The sequence below is a fragment of the Lepidochelys kempii genome, chromosome 6, assembly GCF_965140285.1.
Source record: "Lepidochelys kempii isolate rLepKem1 chromosome 6, rLepKem1.hap1, whole genome shotgun sequence".
Taxonomy (NCBI): Eukaryota; Metazoa; Chordata; order Testudines; family Cheloniidae; genus Lepidochelys; species Lepidochelys kempii.
The window spans coordinates 128155698-128177978 of record NC_136385.1 but is presented as its reverse complement, the minus strand read 5'-3'; the positions used below and the strand labels follow the sequence as shown (position 1 = coordinate 128177978).

At 46.1% G+C, this 22281-nt stretch overlaps 1 protein-coding gene across 4 annotated transcripts in view; it reads right to left on the bottom strand.

Moving 5' to 3' along the window:
* MAP4K5 (mitogen-activated protein kinase kinase kinase kinase 5) overlaps positions 1 to 20484 on the bottom strand; it is an 89456-nt gene extending 68972 nt beyond the window's left edge. For 2 of the 4 annotated variants that reach the window (XM_073350194.2, XM_073350197.2), the window contains exons 1-2: positions 20269 to 20484; positions 18603 to 18872 (exon numbers count right to left, since the gene is read on the bottom strand). In XM_073350194.2, coding sequence (XP_073206295.1) covers positions 18603 to 18710 — 108 coding nt within the window. In that variant the 5' untranslated portion in view covers positions 18711 to 18872; positions 20269 to 20484. Of the gene's footprint in view, positions 1 to 18602; positions 18873 to 20268 lie in introns of those variants that run through there. The other 2 variants (XM_073350196.2, XM_073350198.1) reach the window with 2 other exon arrangements.
* Positions 20485 to 22281: the final 1797 nt, after the last annotated feature.

The following is a 22281-nucleotide window of genomic DNA, read 5'->3' as shown; positions in this document are numbered from 1 at the left end:
TTTTACGGCTGTATCTACACTGCTACTTTCAGCGCTAAAATTTTAGTTGCTCAGGAGAGCAAAAAAACACCCCCGAGTGACAAAAGTTTTAGCCTGAAAAGCACCAGTATAAACAGCACTTTCTCGCCGGGAGCGCACCACTCATTCGGGGTGGTGGTGTTTTGTTTTTTAAATCGCTGGGAGAGCTGACCCCCAGCAATAAGGTGTGTCTACACTGCCCACATCACAGCGTGGCCATGCTGTAATGTGAGCAGTGTGGACATACTCTTAGTAGCAGTGATTTCAGAGTTGCCCTGTGACCCAGCAGTGGGACAACATGCTACCAGGTACAGAAATCCATTTACGCAGCTTTTCTAATACTTGAGAAGAAACCGAGAATCATGCTAAAGCGTGTGATGACTTTTGTAATGTAGACCAATTGTGACCACAGCCAGGCTTAGGATATAAACACAGGGAAAGGACATACTTTCCCATTTATCACTGAAACTGTAGCTATGCCCCCCCAATATAATTCTCAAGGCACAAGGTACTGTTCCACATAGGTTGTTTGTGGTTTTATTTTGTGGTGTTCCATATTACCCACCCAAATTACAAGATTTTCACTGTGGCTTGAAAAGCATTCCTCGGATTGGCATTAAAAAGCTGTCAGAGGATACTGGAAATCGCAGACATGATAATTCCATGTAGGACATTACCTGGTCACTCCCCTCAAGCCCCACACATGGAAAAATATATTATGGGTGGGGCTCTCAGGCCACCCAACTATCAGAAATAAATGCGGAAAAGATGATTTCAGAACCAGTTACGTATACAGCACAGCAGGTGTACGTAGTGCCTTACAAATAAAATGAGACAATCCCAGCACAGATGAATTTACAATCTAAATTACTGAGCTATGGGAGTGGACAAAATCAGGAAGAAAATGGGGGGAAGTAATTCACTTGCTGAACATCACAGCTACAGCTGCTATAGTCTTTATGTTCCTCGTTTTTCTGTTCCACCATCTTCAACACTGCGAGGAGAGGAAATGAGGAAGATCCAGGTGTCAATCTCCCATCCTCTGCTGTGGCAACAACTTCCATGTGGAGATCCCATCTGAAAAACCCTGGCCTCCAACCAACTCACCATTTTTGATCTCCAACTTTCGATCAACTGCCCCACTCACCAGAATGGCCGCTTGCTTGATCTGTTCTTCGCTCAATATTGCTCCTTCCACAAGATCTCAGTTTCCAAGTTCTTTCTCTCTGACCTCTACTACTCACCTCCTTTGCCCCTTTCACAACCTTTAATCTGTTAATTCTAATGACTTTTTTTTTTGCCAGTCCAAATCTCCACCCGGCTCTCTTCGACGCAGACTATCCCTCGAGTCTCTCCAAGATGCACCTTTGATCTCCTCCATCCTCTGTCACCAACATGTAGGTTTCTCATCTGCTCTCCACTTCTAACCTCCCCCACCTCCTCATCCTGCTTACCCCCACTCTCACCATTTAAAACCCTTCACACTCTTTGGGCTCTTTGCCCTGACAAAACAGGCATGGCCTCAGGTGCGTTACCTAGCCTCATAAAGCAGCCCCTCAACTTCATTTCCCCCTCCATCTTTTACTCTTCACCTCCAAACTCACAGAATACGCCATCTACAACCACTGCCTTGAGCACCTCACCTGCTCAATCCTGGAGCCTCACCACTCCAATGAAAGCATCTCCTCTTGATCAAAGAGCAAGTCCTTTATTCCATCCTCATCAGCCTCTGCTCTGCTGCTTTTGACACTCTTGACAGAACCCACTTTCTCAACATCCTCTTGTCCCTTGGCTTCCATTACTGTCCCCTCACTGGTTCTCCTCTTACCTCTGTCCACCCCTCCAGGGCCTCCCTTTTTATAGGTAGCGGTCCTCTCCTCTCAACTTCTGTAGGGGTTCATCAGGAATCCACCCTCAGCCCCTTACTCTTTTCCAGGTAATCACAGCCCTCCCATAGCTTCACCTATCATTCCATGCCAATGACTCACAAATCTATCTTTCCACCCCAGCTCGTCTTCCTCTATCTATTCCCACATTACAGCCTGTCGTCGCACATCTCCGCAAGGTCAACTTGACATGTTGAAAAGACATCTGGGTCACTCTAAATCCAGGAAAACAACTTCCTTCCGCGTATGCAGGAAGTACACGTACTTGTGCCAAATCAGAGTACATTCAGTACTCTAGCAGTGATCAGGTTAAAACAAAAACTGTAAACATATTACAAGGCATTGAGCAAAAAAAAACGAAAAAACCCCCAAAAAAACCCAGAATGCGGAGACAAGTCTGTGGCTCTGGATATTTTCTTATGAAGAGGACGGGTATGTACGTGGAGAGTGTTCATGGACTGGGCATGGAGGCCTACGGGATCTTGAAAATTTAGAGTCCTCGCTCATCTCTCTGAAGTAAAGCTGCTGTGCTTTGTGGGAAGCTGTGGGAAACAATTGCTGCAAGCTGGCACCAACCCCATGGCCTTCTATGGGACCACACACTGAGTTGCCTGCCTTCTCTTTGACAGAGGACTTGCTTCCTGCAGCATACCTTCCTCCACAGGATGAGCGCTCTCTGCAGTGTGCCATTGGCTCTCATCCCCACCTCCTGAGTTTCAGAACTGAGTGGCAATGGCAAAACTCCAGGACTAATCTGTGCAGTCACATACCATGCACAAGTGGCTAGCTAAGCATCTAACTGTATGCATCATCTTTGTTACTGCACAAGCAAGATAAATGCACAGTTCTGGGAAATCAGGCTGTTGGTTTCTTACTGAAGTTACTTTCAGATTAGGCAAAATCCTCAAGAGCAAATTCAGAGGAGAAACATAGTACCTTCCTCTGGCCTGCAGGCAAAGCAAAGAGAGAGAATCTGTCATGAAGGCGAGTGGTTCCTTGCTTGCCCGGGACTCTATAGCAGGCCAGTGAGAAATGAGGGTGAGGAACGAGTTTCCAAAAGAATCAGAGATCTCAAAGGCAAGAGAAGTGCCCCAGGATCGTAGGAATCGCCAGACTGGAACAGATTCAAGGGCCACCAAGTCCAATATCCTCTCTCCAACAGTGGCCAGTACTAGACTCTTCCGAGGAAGGTGCAATAACTCCGCAGCAGTGGAGGTGATCATCTGCCCCTCACATTAGGCCTCACCCTGATCTCTAACAGTTATGGATTGCCTTAAGCCCCAGAGCATGAGCTTTAATATCCCTTCCAAATTTTTTGTAAGCATAACAACAACTCTAGATATTCTTGATACCCAGATAAATCGATTTGTCAGTGTTAGAAACGTCTCTTCTGCGAGGAGAAGAGGGGTAGAGAGCTGGAGAACTAACAGTTAAACTGTGAAGCAGGCGCCCAGGACATGCTACTATTAATATCTGCCGAGGAGGTGCCAACATCATCAGGAATGCTGCTGCCTCCTTAGTGGGTGAACCTAACCCGATAGCCAAACCACAGGTCGGTGGGTAGTTGTTGTGAGAATGCAACTTGTAACTAGAACCTCTTCACAACTATCAGTTTGTAAGTGGGGAGAATATATTCTCCCTGAGTAAGCTTGCAGAAGTGCTGTGCTTGGAAAAATGGGGGCTGCTTTCTTTTACACGGCTTTGTGCCACATGACGAAAGTACGTTCTTTAGAGAAATCAGGTTCTCCAAAGAAAGAAAAGGAGGACTTGTGGCACCTTAGAGACTAACAAATTTATCTGACCATAAGCTTTTGTGAGCTACAGCTCACTTCATCGGATGCATTCAGTGGAAAACTCCAAAGAGTTTTTCCTCTACTTTGTTAAAGGATTTGCAACCAAAGGTTAAAATATAACTTACACCCTGTAGCCAGGCTTGGAGCCACTTTCTGACCTCCGCAGCTGCTCATCCAAGCAAGACTCTTCAAAGAAAATATACAACCTCTCTTCTTGTTTCTTGACTTTAGCAAAGCTTTTGACACGGTCTCCCACAGTATTCTTGTCAGCAAGTTAAGGAAGTATGGGCTGGATGAATGCACTATAAGGTGGGTAGAAAGGTGGCTAGATTGTCGGGCTCAACGGGTAGTGATCAATGGCTCCATGTCTAGTTGGCAGCCGGTATCAAGTGGAGTGCCCCAAAGGTCGGTCCTGGGGCCGGTTTTGTTCAATATCTTCATAAATGATCTGGAGGATGGTGTGGATTGCACTCTCAGCAAATTTGCGGATGATACTAAACTGGGAGGAGTGGTAGATAAGCTGGAGGGGAGGGATAGGATACAGAAGGACCTAGACAAATTGGAGGATTGGGCCAAAAGAAATCTGATGAGGTTCAATAAGGATAAGTGCAGGGTCCTGCACTTAGGATGGAAGAATCCAATGCACCGCTACAGACTAGGGACCGAATGGCTAGGCAGCAGTTCTGCGGAAAAGGACCTAAGGGTGACAGTGGATGAGAAGCTGGATATGAGTCAGCAGTGTGCCCTTGTTGCCAAGAAGGCCAATGGCATTTTGGGATGTATAAGTAGGGGCATAGCGAGCAGATTGAGGGACGTGATCGTTCCCCTCTATTCGACATTGGTGAGGCCTCATCTGGAGTACTGTGTCCAGTTTTGGGCCCCACACTACAAGAAGGATGTGGATAAATTGGAGAGAGTCCAGCGAAGGGCAACAAAAATGATTAGGGGTCTAGAACACATGAGTTATGAGGAGAGGCTGAGGGAGCTCGGATTGTTTAGCCTGCAGAAGAGAAGAATGAGGGGGGATTTGATAGCTGCTTTCAACTACCTGAAAGGGGGTTCCAAAGAGGATGGCTCTAGACTGTTCTCAATGGTAGCAGATGATAGAACGAGGAGTAATGGTCTCAAGTTGCAGTGGGGGAGGTTTAGATTGGATATTAGGAAAAACTTTTTCACTAAGAGGGTGGTGAAACACTGGAATGCGTTACCTAGGGAGGTGGTAGAATCTCCTTCCTTAGAGGTTTTTAAGGTCAGGCTTGACAAAGCCCTGGCTGGGATGATTTAACTGGGAATTGGTCCTGTTTCGAGCAGGGGGTTGGACTAGATGACCTTCAGGGGTCCCTTCCAACCCTGATATTCTATGATTCTATGATTCTCACCTAGGGACAACTCCAGAGGCCCGTTCAAAGCCAGACTGGGGGTGGAGGGGGGGAACGGGGGGACTAGAGACCACAGGGTGGCTTCAAAGCTCCTCTGGACAAGCTATTAAGATCAGTACCTGGAGTAGCCTCTGAAGGCAGACCCTGTATTCTGGTCCCACCCCACCCCACCCCACCCCACCCCCAATCCTATTGCCGTGCACAAATCCTCAGAAGAGCGCAGCATACTGCAAAGGAGGTGCACGTTCCACTTGTCTGTGCAAGGAGTCCCTGTATCCCCCTCCCTATCCCTGAGGAACAAAATGATATGGGTTCCACTCCCATGGAGCCTCTTTACCAGGAGGGGAAGGATGTGCAGACTGAGCAGGTCTATAACAGACACTGAACAGCCATTTTTGTCTGCCACATGGGGACAATCTAGGAACAGATGAACATGAGAAGTGGAAACAGACGGGGATGGCTATGAAAATGATACTATGACCCTGCAAAAGATTAACACAAATCCTGCTGGATGGGTGCACCTATCAGAATAGAGCTCTGCTAGACAGAAGAAACTGCACTTCCCCTTCTGAATCCCTACAACACTGCATTCATGAGCTGGCTCAGATCACCTGGGCACAGGTGAGGCACACTTGAAACTAATCCCAGTCACTGAGACACCAAACAGCAATTTCTAGTCTTCAGAGTTCTTTCATTTTTACTGACAAAAATACCCAGAAGCAATTGTTCACGTCATAATTTCCAGCTGGATTTCTAAGACAGAGAGCAGTACCAAGCTCTTTTATAGTGAAGAGCACAGAGCCTTTCAGAAAACATTCCCTAAACAGAGACATCACAGATTCTACACACTAAAGATTCATAGATTCATAAATATTACGGTCAGAAGGGACCATTATGATAATCTAGTCTGACCTCCTGCACAACGCAGGCCACAGAATCTCACCCACCCACTCCTGCGAAAAACCTCTAGGTTGGTCTCTCACAACTGTAGCTATTACTTCTTTTCAAGAATAATAAGCCTAACAGAAAGTAGATTCATGGGGGAAATAAATATACTTTTACATCTCTCCTTTGTCACTCTATATTATGATTATTATGATAGTATTTAGACACCAATCAGACTGGGGCACCATACTGCAAGATGCTGTACAAACAGATAATGATAGCCCCTGTCCAAAGACTTCATACCGAAATACTCTTTCCTCTAAACCAGAGACGATGGGAGGAGGGGGGGCGGCAGTGCACAATTTACAGGTTCTGGTGGTATGCAGCAGGGCTCAAGGCAGGACATATCAACCCTGGCAGAAATCTGCGGCTGCACGTGACCCTGCATGTCCTCTCCTCACACACCTCTGCTCTAAACATTAAGATCCGCAAGTACAAAACAGAAGTTATGTTGAACAACTGACATGCTCACTCCACCTGCTTTTTGTCTGCTGGGGGCGGGTGCTGGGGGGGGGGGGGGGGATAAGGCCCAAAATACTTACAGGTAGTGAGGCTCTAAACTTCTATCACTTAAAAGAGATCCATATTCAGTGTAAAAGGCTATAAGCACCAAATACAAGAACTTGAATCTAAACTGTAAACTCTGTGGGGCAGGGTCTGTCATCTTCGTACCGGTCTGTACAGCACTTAACGCAATGGCTGTATCTACACAGCTCGTAGCAGGAAGCCTGCCAGCCCAGGTCGGCAGACTGGGGTTCACGTTACCACACTAGAAACAGCAGCAGAGACATTTTGGCTTGGGCTCTGAAGCCAAAGGAGAGGGGGTGGGTTTCAGAGCCTGAGCTCCAGCCTGTGCTGCAACTTCAAAGCGCTGTCTATGCAACTCTTTGTAGAGGGCTAGCAGGAGCCTCAGAGGCCCACCTCTGTTGAGCTAGGCTGCGAGGCTCACTGCTGTGAGCTACGTAGACATACCCAAGGAGGTCCAATCCCCCAACTGTACGGGGAGAGGTCAGCAAACCAGTAAAGTGCCTGAAACCACTATGGATTATTGCTAAAAGCAGCCAAGTCAGCAGGCTTAGCTTAACCAAGGCAGGAGGGGAGGGGGTCTTTGGGTGCCACAGAAAGGGCAGCTTGACCCCATGTCCTTCCTGATAAGAATTGTGTTGAAGTGGCTGATACATGCATTTTAGAAGAGCAGAATGTGCCCCAGGAATGTGTATTGGGGCCTCAAAGCTGCAAACTTTGGAAAAACCCACTCCTAGTTAATCAATAATCAAAAGGAACCTCTTGCTTGACCATTAAACTGCTTACTTAACAAGTTTTCTTTAAGGGACATGTATAAATAAGGGGAGAAAGTCTGAGGTAGTGGGACTCTTTTTGGACTCTCCCTCTGGATACATCTGTCAGTCCCCACCAGCAGACGGAAGATTTGGCCACCGGAAGCCTGCCACTGTGTCACTTGAGAGCCACACTCAGCTTTGGTAATTATCAAGGGTTGGGGGTGTTTTACTAACCTGTTGCGGACGTGTGTAAGTGCTTGAGACTAAGTAAAGTTTAGCTTTAAGTGAAAGCACTCGTGTTGTCCTGTTTGTGCCAGCCATTTATCAATCAGATGGCTGTGTCTCCCCTGATTTATTTCCTGACACCACCTCGCACAGAGTAAAAATTACCAAGAGCTTTGGATTGAAAGAACTCCGGGTAACACAACGGGGCCTCCAGGCACTACTATAGTAAAAATATATAATACTTAAATGTACCAGCAGCCAGTTAAAGTGCAAAAGTACATTTGCTACTTTGAAAATCTGGGGCCGAAGGGAGGGAGAAAACGTACCCTTTTCACCCACAAGACAAAACGCTGCCATTTAAATATCATGTTTTAAACAAATAGAAAAACAAACCCAAAAATTTCCCACTTGTATTAAGCCACCTTAGATTCTGTTAAAGAAATTTACGAATCCATTTACTTTTCACTATTGATGCTGTTGGTTTACTTTTTTGAATTTATCAGAGTTTGGGACAATGAAAATAGCCGAGTCAGTTTTGCTTTCTGGTTCCCTTGCAAGGCTTTCATTGCAAACACAGAACTTCTTCCCAGGCCCTCCCCAAAACTACCCACCCCCACAATAAATACATTAGGGAAAAGTTTCTATTCATGTTCTGTTTTGTGAAAGTTCGTTTATTCACAATCTAAAAAAGTTGGATTAACTTTGATCTGAATGCCCCTTTACGACTTAAAACCAAAGAACTGGTTGTGTGTTTTGCACAAGGCACATGGATTCCACTCATTTAAATTCTCTTACAGGTACTGTGTGCCCTTCCTAAACCAAACACATACTTACAACAGATGTTTTACTCTGGCTCACATGAGCCCATTTATATAATTAAGTACCGAGCTGGTTTTTAAATAAAGGTTATTTAACCTATAACTGCAGTTCTTTGTGCTGTCAGTACAGATGCACGCTTAGTATGCATGCACACTAAGCTCCAAAGATGGAACCTTTGAGAAAACTCTTGACCCTTGAGGCTACACACGTGTTCCCTTGAGGTACCAGACTCCCAGGCCCAACAATAAGGACCTATGACCCCAAGCCTCCATCAGCTCAGTTTCCTTATCACAATCTGTGAGAGAGAGACAGAAGAAGCAGGGCTGACGGTTCATAGATTCCAAGGCCAGAAGGGACCATTACGATCATCTAGTCTGCCCTCCTGGATAACACAGGTCAGAGAACTTCCCAAAATAATTCCTATAGCTGATCTTTTAGAAAAACAGCCAATTTTGACTTAAAATTTGTAAGTGATAGAGAGTCCACCACACACCTTGATAAATTGTTCTAATAGCTAATTACCCTCACTGGCAAAAATGTATGCCTTATTTCCAGTCTAAATTTGTCTAGCTTCAACTTCAAAAGCCATTGGATCATGTTACATACCTTTCTCTGCTAGACTGAAGAGCCCATTATTAAATATTCGTTCCTCATGTAGATACTCTTAGACTGTAATCAAATCAGCCTTCATCTTCTCTTTGTTAAGCTAAATAGATTGAGCTCCTTCAGTCTATCACTATAAGGGCATGTTTTCTAATCCTTTAATCATTTGCGCAGCTCTTCTCTGACCCCTCTCCAGTTTATCAACATCCTTCTTGAATTGTGGGCACCAGAACTGGACACAGTATTCCAACTGCAGTCACACCAGTGCCAAATACAGAGGTAACATAACCTCTCTACTTCTACTAAAGACTCCCGTTTATGCGTCCCACGATCACATTAGCTCTTTAGCTCATTTTGCCACAGCATCTCACTGGGAGCTCATGGTCAGCTGCCTATCCACCCTGATGCTTAAATCTTTTTCAGTCATCGTTTCCCAGCATAAAAGCCCCCAGCCTGTAAGTATGGCCTACAGTCTTTGTTTCTAGATGTATACATTTACATTTAGCTGTATTAAGACCAATATTGTTTGCTTGCACCAGTTTGCTAAGTTTACCAGATCACTCTGAATCAGTGACCTGTCCTCTTCATTACTTACCACTTTCCCAATTTTTCTGTCAGGCGTAAAATTGATCAGTGATGATTTTAGGTTTTCTTCCAGGTCACTGACAAAAATGTTAAATAGAATAGGGCAAGAATAATCCCTGCAGGACCACACTGGCAACACACCTGTTGGATAACAACGCCCCATTTACAATTACATTGAGACCTATCAGTTAGCCAGTTTTTAATCCATTCTATATTGTTCTAGTGCTTTAATCAAATATAGATCTACGCTGACGACCTACTCCAAGAACAGTTGCTAGCTGTAACACCTTTTTCTTCAAGAATTGTCAGCATGCATCCCCAAACAGTAACAAACTCAAAGGAGGAGAGTTCCAATATTAAAATGAAGAAGGCAGGTCTACTCTTGTGAACTGGGATCAGCTCTGGAAGCCAAGATAAAAGAGTAATGTTGCATAAACAGATCAACTGTGCTCCAAGCGGTAGCTTTAGAGCTCAGCAACAGCAACGTTTGAGTCATTCTGAGCTACTTGGGACCCATGTGTTTCAACATCTTCAAGTAGAGATATTCTTGCAAGGTCATAACCACTCTAAAACCAAGCTTTGTTTCTATACTTTGATAATTCCCCTTGCTTCCCGCTTGACCGGATCTGGACGCTGATCCAGGAAGTGGAGGATTTTGCCCCACAAGAAGTGGTGTCAGGTTATCAGAACTTTATGATTTGCTATTTGCAGATGACTACTACAACTTCTGTCCCAATAAATTTCATCTGGTTCTCATCTGGCCCTGGTTCTCGTGGGGGACTTCAATCACCAACATCTGCTGGGAGAGCAATACATCAGTGCACAGACAATCCAGGAAGTTTTTGGAGAATATTGGGGACAACTTCCTGGTGCAAGTGCTGGAGGAACCAACTAGGGGCCATGCTCCTCTTGACTTGCTGCTCACAAACAGGGAAGAATTGGTAGGTGAAGTAGAATTGGGTAGCAAACTGGGGAGCAGTGACCATGAGATGATCGATTTAGAGGAGCAGCCGTGTTGGTCCGTATCCACAAAAAGAACAGGAGTACTTGTTGCACCTTAGAGGCTAACAAATTTATTACAGCATAAGCTTTCGTGGGCCACAGCCCACTTCATCGGATGCATAGAATGGAACATATAGTAAGAAGATATATATAAACACACACATACAGAGAAAGTGGAAGTTGCCATACAAACTGTAAGAGGCTAATTAATTAAGATGAGCTATTATCAGCAGGAGAAAAAAAAACTTTTGTAGTGATAATCAAGATGGCCCATTTAGACAGTTGACAAGAAGGTGTGAGGATTCTTAACATAGGGAAATAGATTCAATAGGTGTAATGACCCAGCCACTCCCAGTCTCTATTCAAACCCAAGTTAATGGTATCTAGTTTGCATATTAATTCGAGCTCAGCAGTTTCTCGTTGGAGTCTGTTTTTGAAGCTTTTCTGTTGCAAAATTGCCACCCTTAAATCTTTTACCGAGTTGCCAGAGAGGTTGAAGTGTTCTCCTACCAGTTTTTGAATATTATGATTCCTGATGTCAGATTTGTGTCCATTTATTCTTTTGCGTAGAGACTGTCCAGTTTAGCCAATGTACTTGGCAGAGGGGCACTGCTGGCACATATCACATTGGTAGATGTGCAGGTGAACGAGCCCCTGATGGCGTGGCTAATGTGATTAGGTCCTAAGATGGTGTCACTTGAATAAATATGTGGACAGAGTTGGCATCGGGCTTTGTTGCAAGGATAGGTTCCTGGGTTAGTGGTTTTGTTGTATGACGTGTGGTTGCTGGTGAGTATTTGCTTCAGGTTGGGGGGCGGTCTGTAAGCGAGGACTGGTGTGTCTCCCAAGATCTGTGAGAGTGAGGGATCATTTTTCAGGATAGGTTGTAAATCTTTGATGATGCGCTGGAGAGGTTTTAGTTGGGGGCTGAAGGTGAGATGGTCGAGTTCATGATCCTGACACAAGGAAGAAAGGAGAGCAGCAGAATATGGACCCTGGACTTCAGAAAAGCAGACTTTGACTCCCTCAGAGAACTGATGAGCAGGATCCCCTGGGAGGCTAATATGAGGGGGAAAAGAGTCCAAGAGAGCTGTCTGTATTTTAAAGAAGCCTTATTGAGGGCGCAGGAACAAACCAATGTGCAGAAAGAATAGCAAATATGGCAGGTGACCTGCTTGGCTTAACAGAGAAATCTTTGGGGAACTTAAACACAAAAAGAAAGCTTACAACACATGGAAACTTGGACAGATGACTATGCAGGAGTATAAAAATATTGCTCGAGCATGCAGGAGTGTCATTAGGAAGGCCAAAGCACAATTGGAGTTGCAGCTAGCAAGGTATGTGAAGGGTAACAAGAAGGGTTTCTAAAGGTATGTTAGCAACAAGAAGGTGGTCAGGGAAAGTGTGGGTACCCTTACTGAATGGGGGAAGCAACCCAATGACAGATTATGTGGGAAAAGCTGAAGAACTCAATGCTTTTTTTGCCTCGGTCTTCACAGACAAGGTCAGCTCCCAGACGGCTGCACTGGGCAGCACAGTATGGGGAGGAGGTCAGCTAGGACCAGATCTAATGCAGCTGAGGGTGCTCAGTGAGTTGGCTAATGTGATTGCAGAGCCATTGGCCATTATCTTTGAAAACTCATGGAGACTGGGAGAGATCCTAGACGATTGGAAAAAGTCAAATATAGTGCCCATCTTTAAAAAACGGAAGGTGATGAATCCAGGGAACTACAGACCGGTCAGCCTCCCCTCAGTCCCTGGAAAAATCATGGAGCAGGTCCTCAAGGAAACCATTTTGAAGCACTTGGGGGAGAGGAAGGTGATCAGGAATTCACCAAGGACAAATCATGCCTGACCAATCTGATTGCCTTCTATGATGAGATAACTGGCTCTGTGGATAAGGGGAAAGTGGTGGATGTGATCTATCTTGACTTTAGCAAAGCTTTTGATACGGTCTCCCAGAGTATTCTTGCTAGCAAGTTAAAAAAGTATGGATAGGATCAATGGACTATAAGGCGGACAGAAAGCTGGCTATATCGTTGGGCTCAACAGGTAGTGATCAATGGCTCGATGTCTAGTTGACAGCCAGTATCAAGCAGAGTGCCCCAGGGGTCAGTTTTGTTCAACATCTTCATTAATGATCTGGATGATGAGATGGACTGCACCCTCAGCAACTCTGCGGATGACATTAAGCTGGGGGGAGAGGTAGATATGCTGGAGGGTACAGATAAGGTCCAGAGTGACCTAGATAAATTGGAGGATTTGGCTAAAAGAAATCTGATGAGGTTCAACACGGACAAGTGCAGAGTCCTGCACTTAGGACGGAAGAATCCCACGCACTGCAACAGGCTGGGGGCTGACTAGCTAAGCAGCAGTTCTGCAGAAAAGGACCTGGGGATTACAGTGGATGAGAAGCTGGATATGAGTCAGCAGTGTGCCCTTGTTGCCAAGAAGGCTAATGACATATCGGGCTCCATTAGTAGGAGCAACGCCGGCAGACGAGGGAAGTGATTATTCCCCTCTATATGGCACTGGTGAGGCTGCATGTGGAGTACTGCATCCAGTTTTGGTCCCCCCACGACAGAAACGATGTGAACAAATTGGAGAGAGTCCAGTGGAGGGCAACAAAAATGATTAGGGGGCTGGGGCACATGACTTATGAGGAGAGGCTGAGGGAACTGGGATTGTTTAGTCTGCAGAAGAGAAAAGTGAGGGGGGATTTGATAGCAGCCTTCAACTACCTGAAGGGGGGGGTTCAGGAGGATGGATCTAGGCTGTTCTTAGTGGTGGCAGATGACAGAACAAGGAGCAATGGTCTCAAGTTGCAGTGGGGGAGGTTTAGGTTGGATATTAGGAAAAACTTTTTCACTAGGAGGGTGGTGAAGCACTGGAATGGGTTACCTAGAGAGGTGGTGGAATCTCCATCCTTAGAGGTTTTTAAGGCCCGACTTGACAAAGCCCTGGCTGGGATGATTTAGTTGGGGGTGGTCCTGCTTTGAGCAGGGGGTTGGACTAGATGACTGTCTGAGGTCTCTTCCAACCCTAATCTACGATTCGATGATCTTCTGCATTTTCTCAAGCAGATGTGTAGGTTTTCCATAGGCGAGCCTTGAGCCAGATTCCATTAAGGAATGTGGTTGGGAATGTTGGAAAAAATATTGAAAACTAGTCTGAGGGACTTGGTTAAGCCTGTCTGCATCCCAGATTTGGTGGTTGTTTTTTTCCCTCTACCCTCCTCTGCTCTGAACGATTGATCAGGGCTGACATGCTTAAGACCACCCACCATTGTTCGGAAGTTCCTTCTACTGTGGAAGACCCCAGAGAGATGGCCATGTGCTGAAGTCCTCTAGGTCCAAAGAACAATGTTTCTCCACCACTGCTGCACACCTCATCCCTGACTTGCAGCTACCATATCCAAGAACTGATGCAGTTTCCATGCCTATTAAGTCCTTAGCCTTTTTCCTGTGAAGGGCACTATTGCAATGGAGAGGATGTGATTTGAAAGCCTGCCTAGTGGGAAAGTAACTGAGACCACAAAAATCATATCACACAAAGTAAAATATTGGAGCCCTGTGTTTTATCTGCAACAGTAGCCAAAAAGCAAAGAATGAAGGAAAAAAAGCTCCATAAACCAAGAAATTAGAGCCACATCCTTTAAAAAAAATGAAATTATTGTGATTTATGTGACCAAGGTAAAGCATTCAACATTATCATTTGTTGCAAAATATCCTGAAGACACTACACATTTTGCAAACCTGTTCTGTATGTGGAAGGATGCTTTAGAAATCAATATTACCTGTCTCTGCACAAAGATGCTTAAGCACTGTAGTATGTCATTAAATGACAATTGTATGGGGTATTCGTACAAAAACTCCATTTAACCTTTAAAAAAAGAAAAATATAAACATATGAGATTTAACAAATGCAGTACACAAGAGAGACTAACCGGGAATACAGGAAGGTGTTTTTAAAGGCAAGATGTACCCCAAGTAGCCAATAAGTCCAAGAGTCACAGGAAAAGACAAGGCAGGAGAGGAAAAGGAGTGCCCCATACCTCCGATGCGGTTTATTCTGTACTTTGAGTTTTTGGAAAACACAGTTCAGGCAGGAATCTCCAACTGCTGGAACTCTAACAGCTGCATATTTGAGTTGTTAGAATGTACAAATACAAACTTGCTGCAGGCTTTATGATTGAAGTACCCCAGCTCACAGATGTAAGGATGCATCATGATTGCTCCCTTTGTCTCCTTTCTTCACTCAGGACTCTGTGCCTTCTATCAAGCTCCATATCCCCTATTCCAAATATCCCCTTTCAAATCCCACCCCAATCAGAAATCACAACCCCATTGTACTACATGCTATGCAAACAACAAAGATGGTCCCCGTCCCAGAGAGCTCACAAGCTGGGATTCAGACAAAACCCAACAAGCTACTAGAAAAAGGTGCATATGTATAAATTAATCCTAAGAGTGGCCTCAATAGTCACAAGTGATTGCAAGTTAAACCAATGCCAGGCAGTGGCACCTTAAATCCTCCTCTTCAAGCAATCCCTCCCCATTCTCAATCATTCTCACACATCCTCGCTCTCCTGATCTGTTGTTCTTGGTCTCATTTAAGTTGCAAGTTCTGTGGGCCAGGAACCCTGCCTTGGTGAGGTTTTTAAAGCACGATGTTAATTGACAACCCAGTGTAATTTTTTTTTTTAAGTAATTATCAGTGTCCCTTCACAAACATCAAGCTGAGAAGCAGAACTTAAAGGAGGGGCTTTTAAGGTTTAAAGCAGATCTGTCTGATAAGAGCGCTCATTCACCCTCCAGCAGAACAATCAGATCCCACTCAGGTACAAACTCAGGTTTCTCCTAATCTGCATGCAGGGACAGGTATTTTGCCTATGTCAATACAATCAGTAAGTGCAATCAGTGCAGCATAAGAAACCCTCTCCCCTCAAGAGTTACAAGAGTCACAGAATTCATGCCAGCATGGGCAGTAATTTGAATTCAGATCCTATATACAGCATCATGACATGTTATTGCTACATTACTGGGACAGACTCCTTGCAAAGCTTTCAGTTTAAAAAAAAATTTTGAAAAAGTTAAAGATCTCAAATTTTTAACAGAATATATGTTTAAACGTGGAATTACTCCATTCCCTAAAACACTGCATTCAACACAAGTGACATGCAGACACGCCATTATTTCCGCTATGCACCTCAAACACCAGCAGAAGATCTCCATGTCAAAATGTCATAGCTATATGCACATTGCCAAGACATCACTTCCCATTCCCATGGCCACCATTAAAATCCATCTTGATGTTTTATCCAATTTCAATTAAAGAATAAAATGTATAACCTCCTTTGTGCCTTCTTTACTATCATTTTGATTCTGTATTAATTAGTAGAGATTTCCAAAGCACTGTAGTGATACAGGTGTTTGCCTGTGCTGGAATTTGGTCAGAATACTGGGGTTATTACCTTCTGTACCTAAATTCTATCTGCAGTTTCCACTGGATTTTTTTTTTTTTTTTTTTTTGTCTCTTATCCTAAAGTGTTGGGCAGCAGTGCTGTGTGATAGCCAAGAGCTTCTGTGTTCACCAGAGATGAAACGTAGCCTTTGTATTCCCAATCTACTCCACAGGGTACTGGGAGGCTTGATTCATGTTTATATAATGCTTTGAGATCCTCATATGGAAGATACTATGGAAGTACTGCAAGGTGGGTAAATTGGAATTTTTCCAGGAAGACAGAACTAACATCCACCCCTACTTTTTTGAATAGCATTATGGGATCTTTAACAGGATCGCATCATGCAAATGATTTGACAACAACAAGGGAGGAGGGGGCACCAAGGATAAGACACTACCATACTGTTCAATGCCATTGAATATCCCAGCCTCATTATTACAACCTCTTTTCTAAGTTAGCATGTAGGATATCCTTTATAAAGAACTGTAATAAGGGAAGTTTATAATGTCATTAACATTCAATAAACAGTGCTATGTTTTATGCAAGCATTAATGAACAAGCAGATACATTCCTAATATAAATTAGGCAATTGATGCATTGATATTTTACTGAAAAGGGCACTTTCAAGGTTGGCAAGCCCAAATTTGGATCTGTGTACACACACTGTAAATAGATATGAAAATAACTTATTTATAGGCATTTCTCCTCCACCCTAAAATGCATTCTGGAATTGAAAAAAATCAAATCAGTGCCAACAACTCAGCACTCATGAGCAACCCTACAATAAACCATTGTGCACCATGTGGTGAAGAGCGAGAGAAAAAAAAATCACTAACAAAACAGATTTCAGTTTTAAGCTTCCAAGTAACAGTTCTGAACAGCAATGTGGGTAGGGTGGAGGATGTAAAATAATACCTTAAATGTATTGCTACAATTTAATGGTGAACAAAAATATTTGCTTAAACCCTCCATCACCTGCCCCCCCCCAAAAGACTAATTGTGCTAGACGCTGATGAGTGCCCAGATTTGTGCCCAACCACAAATCATTTTATTTTCTAGGTTCATAATGCAGATCTCCCTACAATTAGTTTCTCCCTGTTTATAGGGGGTCTTTCATAAAGGAACAGAGCAAAAACCAATGGCCCAGGAATAAATGTAGTATCTGAAGCTATTTGTAACTCATGGATTTTAAACTATGTATTAAGTTGATGGTGTCCCTTTCACAAATTGGGGGTTTAATTTTGTCAGGTGACATTACAGAGAGGTTTTGATTTTATCCCTGTTTTGGGATCTCTGCATGGGAACCTGATAAACTTTCTTCAAGTTCCTGAAAAATTTAAAAGACCAACACCTGTTTAAGGTGGGTTTCATTTTAGATCTGTTAAGCTGAACTGGCCTTTTCAGATGCTCAGAGCAAAATTCACTAGCAAAGGTACTTAGTGGTCTCTTGGAAAGTCCTCTGGAAAATACCTGGTTTTAGTATTTAAGATTGTTAAATATTCTTGAGGTAGTGACTGTGTGGTACAGTGAAGAATACACTAAAAACACCTTCCCATAGCCAACCTCCTACTTTCAGCAATCACTTCAGAAGTGCCACAAAATTAACCTGTAGAGTTTTATTTGATCTGAGTTAAAGACCCATCTCAAGTAGGGGGTCAATTTTTGTTGGCCCCTCATATGGTGGCTTAAGATAGGTTTCACTGTATGTTGTATTGTGCCAGTTCCACTTTTGAGTTAAATGTATTCTACAGGATTCCGAAGTAAAACACTTCAGCCTCCTTTCCCAGGAGTTAAGAGCCCCAGTTTGCCAACAAAGCTAAAAATCTTATGCACTATTTGCAAGACGTCCTGCAAGTTGTTGAGCATCCTCAACTCTCACTGGCTTCGCAGAAGGTGCTCAGTACCTCACCAGGTAAGGGTCTAGGAATGGAAGTGTAATATGAATAGCTTTTATTTGACATGATTGTGTTTACAGTATTTCCAGATCAGTGTGGTCAGGGCCTCCAAAAGTATCTGAAGAATATACAATGCTAACTAACTCTATAGTGACCCAAAACTCCACATAAGTTTCTGAAGAGCTGGCATAATCTGCTTCTGAAAGCTATTATTAACTCAGGGATAAACTTATAACCTTTTAATCAGGTACTATAAATGACACGTTCTCAAAAGTAATTCAGTGAAGAAATAACCCTACCCTCCCTACCCGTTAAAAGGATCAACAAACACTGAAGGTAGCAGGTGATGTATCCATCAATTCAGACCCTTTGCAGCATCAGGACGAGTGAGATGATATTTTGTCCCATCCACCCCAAGTGTCAAGGAGCATTTTTATTTAAAAAGAGAGAATGTGCAGGCAGATGTGTGAGGGTGGCAGAGGAATCTCAGCCTGCCAACACTGTGCCAGGCATCTGAATGGGCCATGATTTTTAGGAAGTCACCATCTCCCACTTCCAGCACTAGCGGTCCCTTTGTGCTCTGAAGTTCGGTCACAAAATAAAAAGGGCTAATAAGTGATTTCTAAAAATGAAAGCTGATTACCATTAATATTTACAGGGAGTGGGGGTGCAGACAAAGAGTCATGGGTGTACATATATCACTCTCACCTTATAGACATCTCCATATGTGCCACTCCCCACCCTCTGGATGAGCTCATAGTCTTGCTGTGGATTCCGCCTCAGGATATCCCCACTTGGCCGAGCCACAGGGTCCATCCTCAGTCAATACAGCCCCAGAGGGGGTGCAAACAGGAACTCTTTGCAGTTGCTTCTCCCTTCACCACCCTTGGGAGTCCACTCCAAGGAGGACAGATGCTCTAGATGTCTAATCAGAGGATCTGTTCTTTGCACACATGGCTTCTGCTCCCACTTTTTTGCCTGACACAAAACAAAACGACTTATTAGGCTTTGGTTTCAGTTAGGCTTTGTGTTGCTGGCTCCCAAGAGATTGGGGGAGGGGACTCAGATCTTAAAAAAGAGAAGCCTCCACCCACAAGTGCTTCTATGCTGCATTCAAGGGAAGGGTCTCAGCTTCTGTTACAGCTTGGTTGACAACAAAGACAAAAGTGGTGGAGGCGGGACTGCTATGATAGCAGCTGGGTGTCCCCCTCACACAGTGCTGGGGCTGAGAAACAGCAGCTCCTTTCCCAAACTCTTCCCACCTCTGGTCCAAAGGCAGAGGGAAAGGAGAGGCAGGGTCAGTTCCCTGCCTGGATGCTCTCCACAGCACAAGACCCAGGGCACCTATGTGCTGTTGATATTTTAAATACCCCCTCAAAAATAATGCCAACTTGCCTGCCGTAGGCCCAGAGATAGATGTTCTAGCAGAGAGGGAGCTGAGGTGATAGAGCATCTATTCAGTGCTTCCATTTAACCGAAAAATGCTCCCTCATAAACATACCCAAGGGGACAGGCAGCAGCACCCGGAGGCACACTTGCTGTAGGTGCCCTTGCTGCAAGCATTTACACTTTGATCCTGGACAAACAGAGTATTGACAGAACAACACAGAGCTCAGTGTGCCATCTGCAGGGTGGGGAGAGTTGGAGCTATTCCAAAGGCAGGATCTTTGTTCTTCAGGGGAATTATTGTGGGCCCCAGGGTCAGTCACCTGTGGCAGGGATGCTGTACAGGTAGCTGGAGGAGGGTGGGAGGGGAGTCTGCCCCTGCCACTTACCGGTGATTGGGGGGCTGGATTTCACAAGGGGCTGGTCCTGAGAGCCAGTGACAGGCTCCCCCTGCGCCCCCCAACTCTTCAGCCCAGAGGGACCACTCCCACCCCTGAGGGACATCGCTGATGCCAGCATCCCCCTCCCCACCTCACACAGGAGTGGTCCCTGTCCCCCCTCATTAGCCTTCAGAGGCCCCTCCCCACTGTATGGGGCTAGGCAATGCCCCCCACCGTTGTCCCGGAGCCCCCTCCCTCACATGGAGCTGGGTTCTGCCCCCCACTTTCACCCCAAGAGCCCCCTCCCCACCTCAGGGCGCTGGTCACTGCTTCCCCCCCCCGGGACCCGCCGCTGCTCTCCCCGCGGGACCCGCCGCTGCTCCCCGCACGGGGCCGGTCGCTGCCCCCGGGCCCGGGCCTCCGGGCCGCTCCCCGCACAGACGCGGCGCGGGGCCGCTCCGGCGGGCAGGCCCAGCAGCCGGGGGAGGGAGCGCGGCGCCCGCCCGCCCGCAGTCCCGCCGGGCCAGGGGGCCTCCCTCGCCCGGCCGGTCGCTGACAGCGCCCGGGCCGCCGCCGCCCCGGGGCCCCCGGATCCAGCCGCCGCTCACCTCTGCCCGGCCTCCGGCGCGGCCCTTTGTCCCGCGGTGCGAGCCGGAGAGCGGCGGGCCCAGCCCGGGCCGCCCAGTCACGCCAGCCGCTGGCCCGGGCCTTCTCGAGCCCGGCTCAACCCCGCTGCGCCGCCCGACCCCCCGCGGCCCCGGAGCTGCCCGCCGCCGCCGCCGCCGCCGCGCTCCGTGTCCGCTGCTGGCGGCGCCGCGCAGGGCCGGGCCGCGCCGAGGGGCCGGGCGGCAGCGCCACAGCGCCGCGCGGCGGGGAGACGGGGCGCTGCCGCCGGGGCTCAAGCCGGGCCCCGCTGCCAGAGGCCGGCCCCGAGCCCCCAGCCATTGCCCCGCCTCGCCCCAGGCCTGGGCCATTGTGATCCTCTCGCCTAGGGGCGCCGGACAGCGGGTGTGGGAAGTCAGAATGGGGGCGGGGGGAGGGAGGGGTAAAAGGCGCCTGTATAAGACAAAGCCCCAAATCTCAGGACTGTCCCTATAACATCGGGACATCTGGCCGCCCATAACCTGTAAGTCCAGGCCCGCTCGCTTCACCCGCTGAGCCCTGCCCCTGCTGAGGCCAGAGGCCGGCCACAAACGGAAATCAGCCCAGCTTAGCCCCAGCACCCAGACCCACCACCAACTCAGTCAGCACCAGTCCCTGTTAGAACAAGAGGTGCAGCACCTGCAGCCATCGCTCGCCCGCAACACCCCTTCAGGATCCATGGCTCCTACGCAGGCCTGTGTAGGCAATGCTCCAGTAACAGCTATGTGGGTGAAACCAGATAGCCCCTATGGTCTCAAAGAACCGACACAGGAACATGATAAAAGCCCAAAACACTCCAGCACCTGCGGGTGATCACTTTTCACCCAATGATCGCTCCATATCTGAGTTCCTCAAAGGAAACCTGCCCAACTTCTTAAAAAGACGAGCCTGGGGATTTAAATTCACAACATTGCTAGATGCTAAAAATCATAGCCTTAATAAAGGCTCTGGGTTTATGGCTTATTACAGCTATAACCCACTAACTCACCTTTGTCTTAACTCTCCACTTCACCTTGAATAGTCTCTTACAACACGTTAACCCTTTATGCTAACCAATCTGTTCCATCTTGGATTTAGCTGTGATACACTGAGTACCTTTCCCAGACCTGAAGAAGAGCTTTGTGTATCCCAGACGTGTGTCTCTTTCACCAATAGCAGTTGGTCCAATAAAAGAGATCACTTCACCCACCTTGTCTTTCTTATCTTCGAGAAAAGCTGCCAGCCTTGACTTGAGACATCATATGATGGAGAATCCAACACTTCCCTTTACAGTGGTTAATCATCCTCCTGGTTAAACAGTGGTGCCTTTTTTAAGCTGAATTTGTCTGGGTTTAACTTCCACCTATTGGTTCTTGTTTTGCCTTTTTGTGCTAGATTAAAGAGCCCTTTAAGTACCTTGTATTGTCTTTCCCTGGAGTTATTGATTCACTGTAACCTGAACGCCTCAATCTTTTTGATAAACTGATTGAGCTCCTTAAGTCTCACTGTAAAGCATTTTTTGCCTGCCCTTGAATAATTTTTTGTAGTTCTTTTCTGTGAGATAAGCTCATACAGACAGCTTTTATAAACCTACGTATGTCAGCAATTTTTGGTGGTTATTGTAAACAGATGAAGTACGTCTTCCCTGGATGCAGCGGAGGTGTGGGGGACGGAGGGTGGGGTGCAAGGAAGATGGTTGTGGCTTCCACTCCTGGGATTGCTGTAGGTCAATTCAGACTTCAGCATAGTTAAGAACAGCCTCAAGCACCAAAGGACCATCTGCCAGCCCCTCCCACCACTAACCTGCACCCTGTGCTGGGGACAGGAAGGGGGTGGTATAGGACTGGCTTTATTCCACCTGGCAATTTCCCTTACGCTGGGGGGAATACCCAGTTATCTGTTTTGTACAAGTGGTCAGAACTGAGCCCATTCTCTTGGCTATAGCAGACAGTCCTAATACAAATTGTGATTGTAATTCACTGGCCTATGCATTTGGCTAT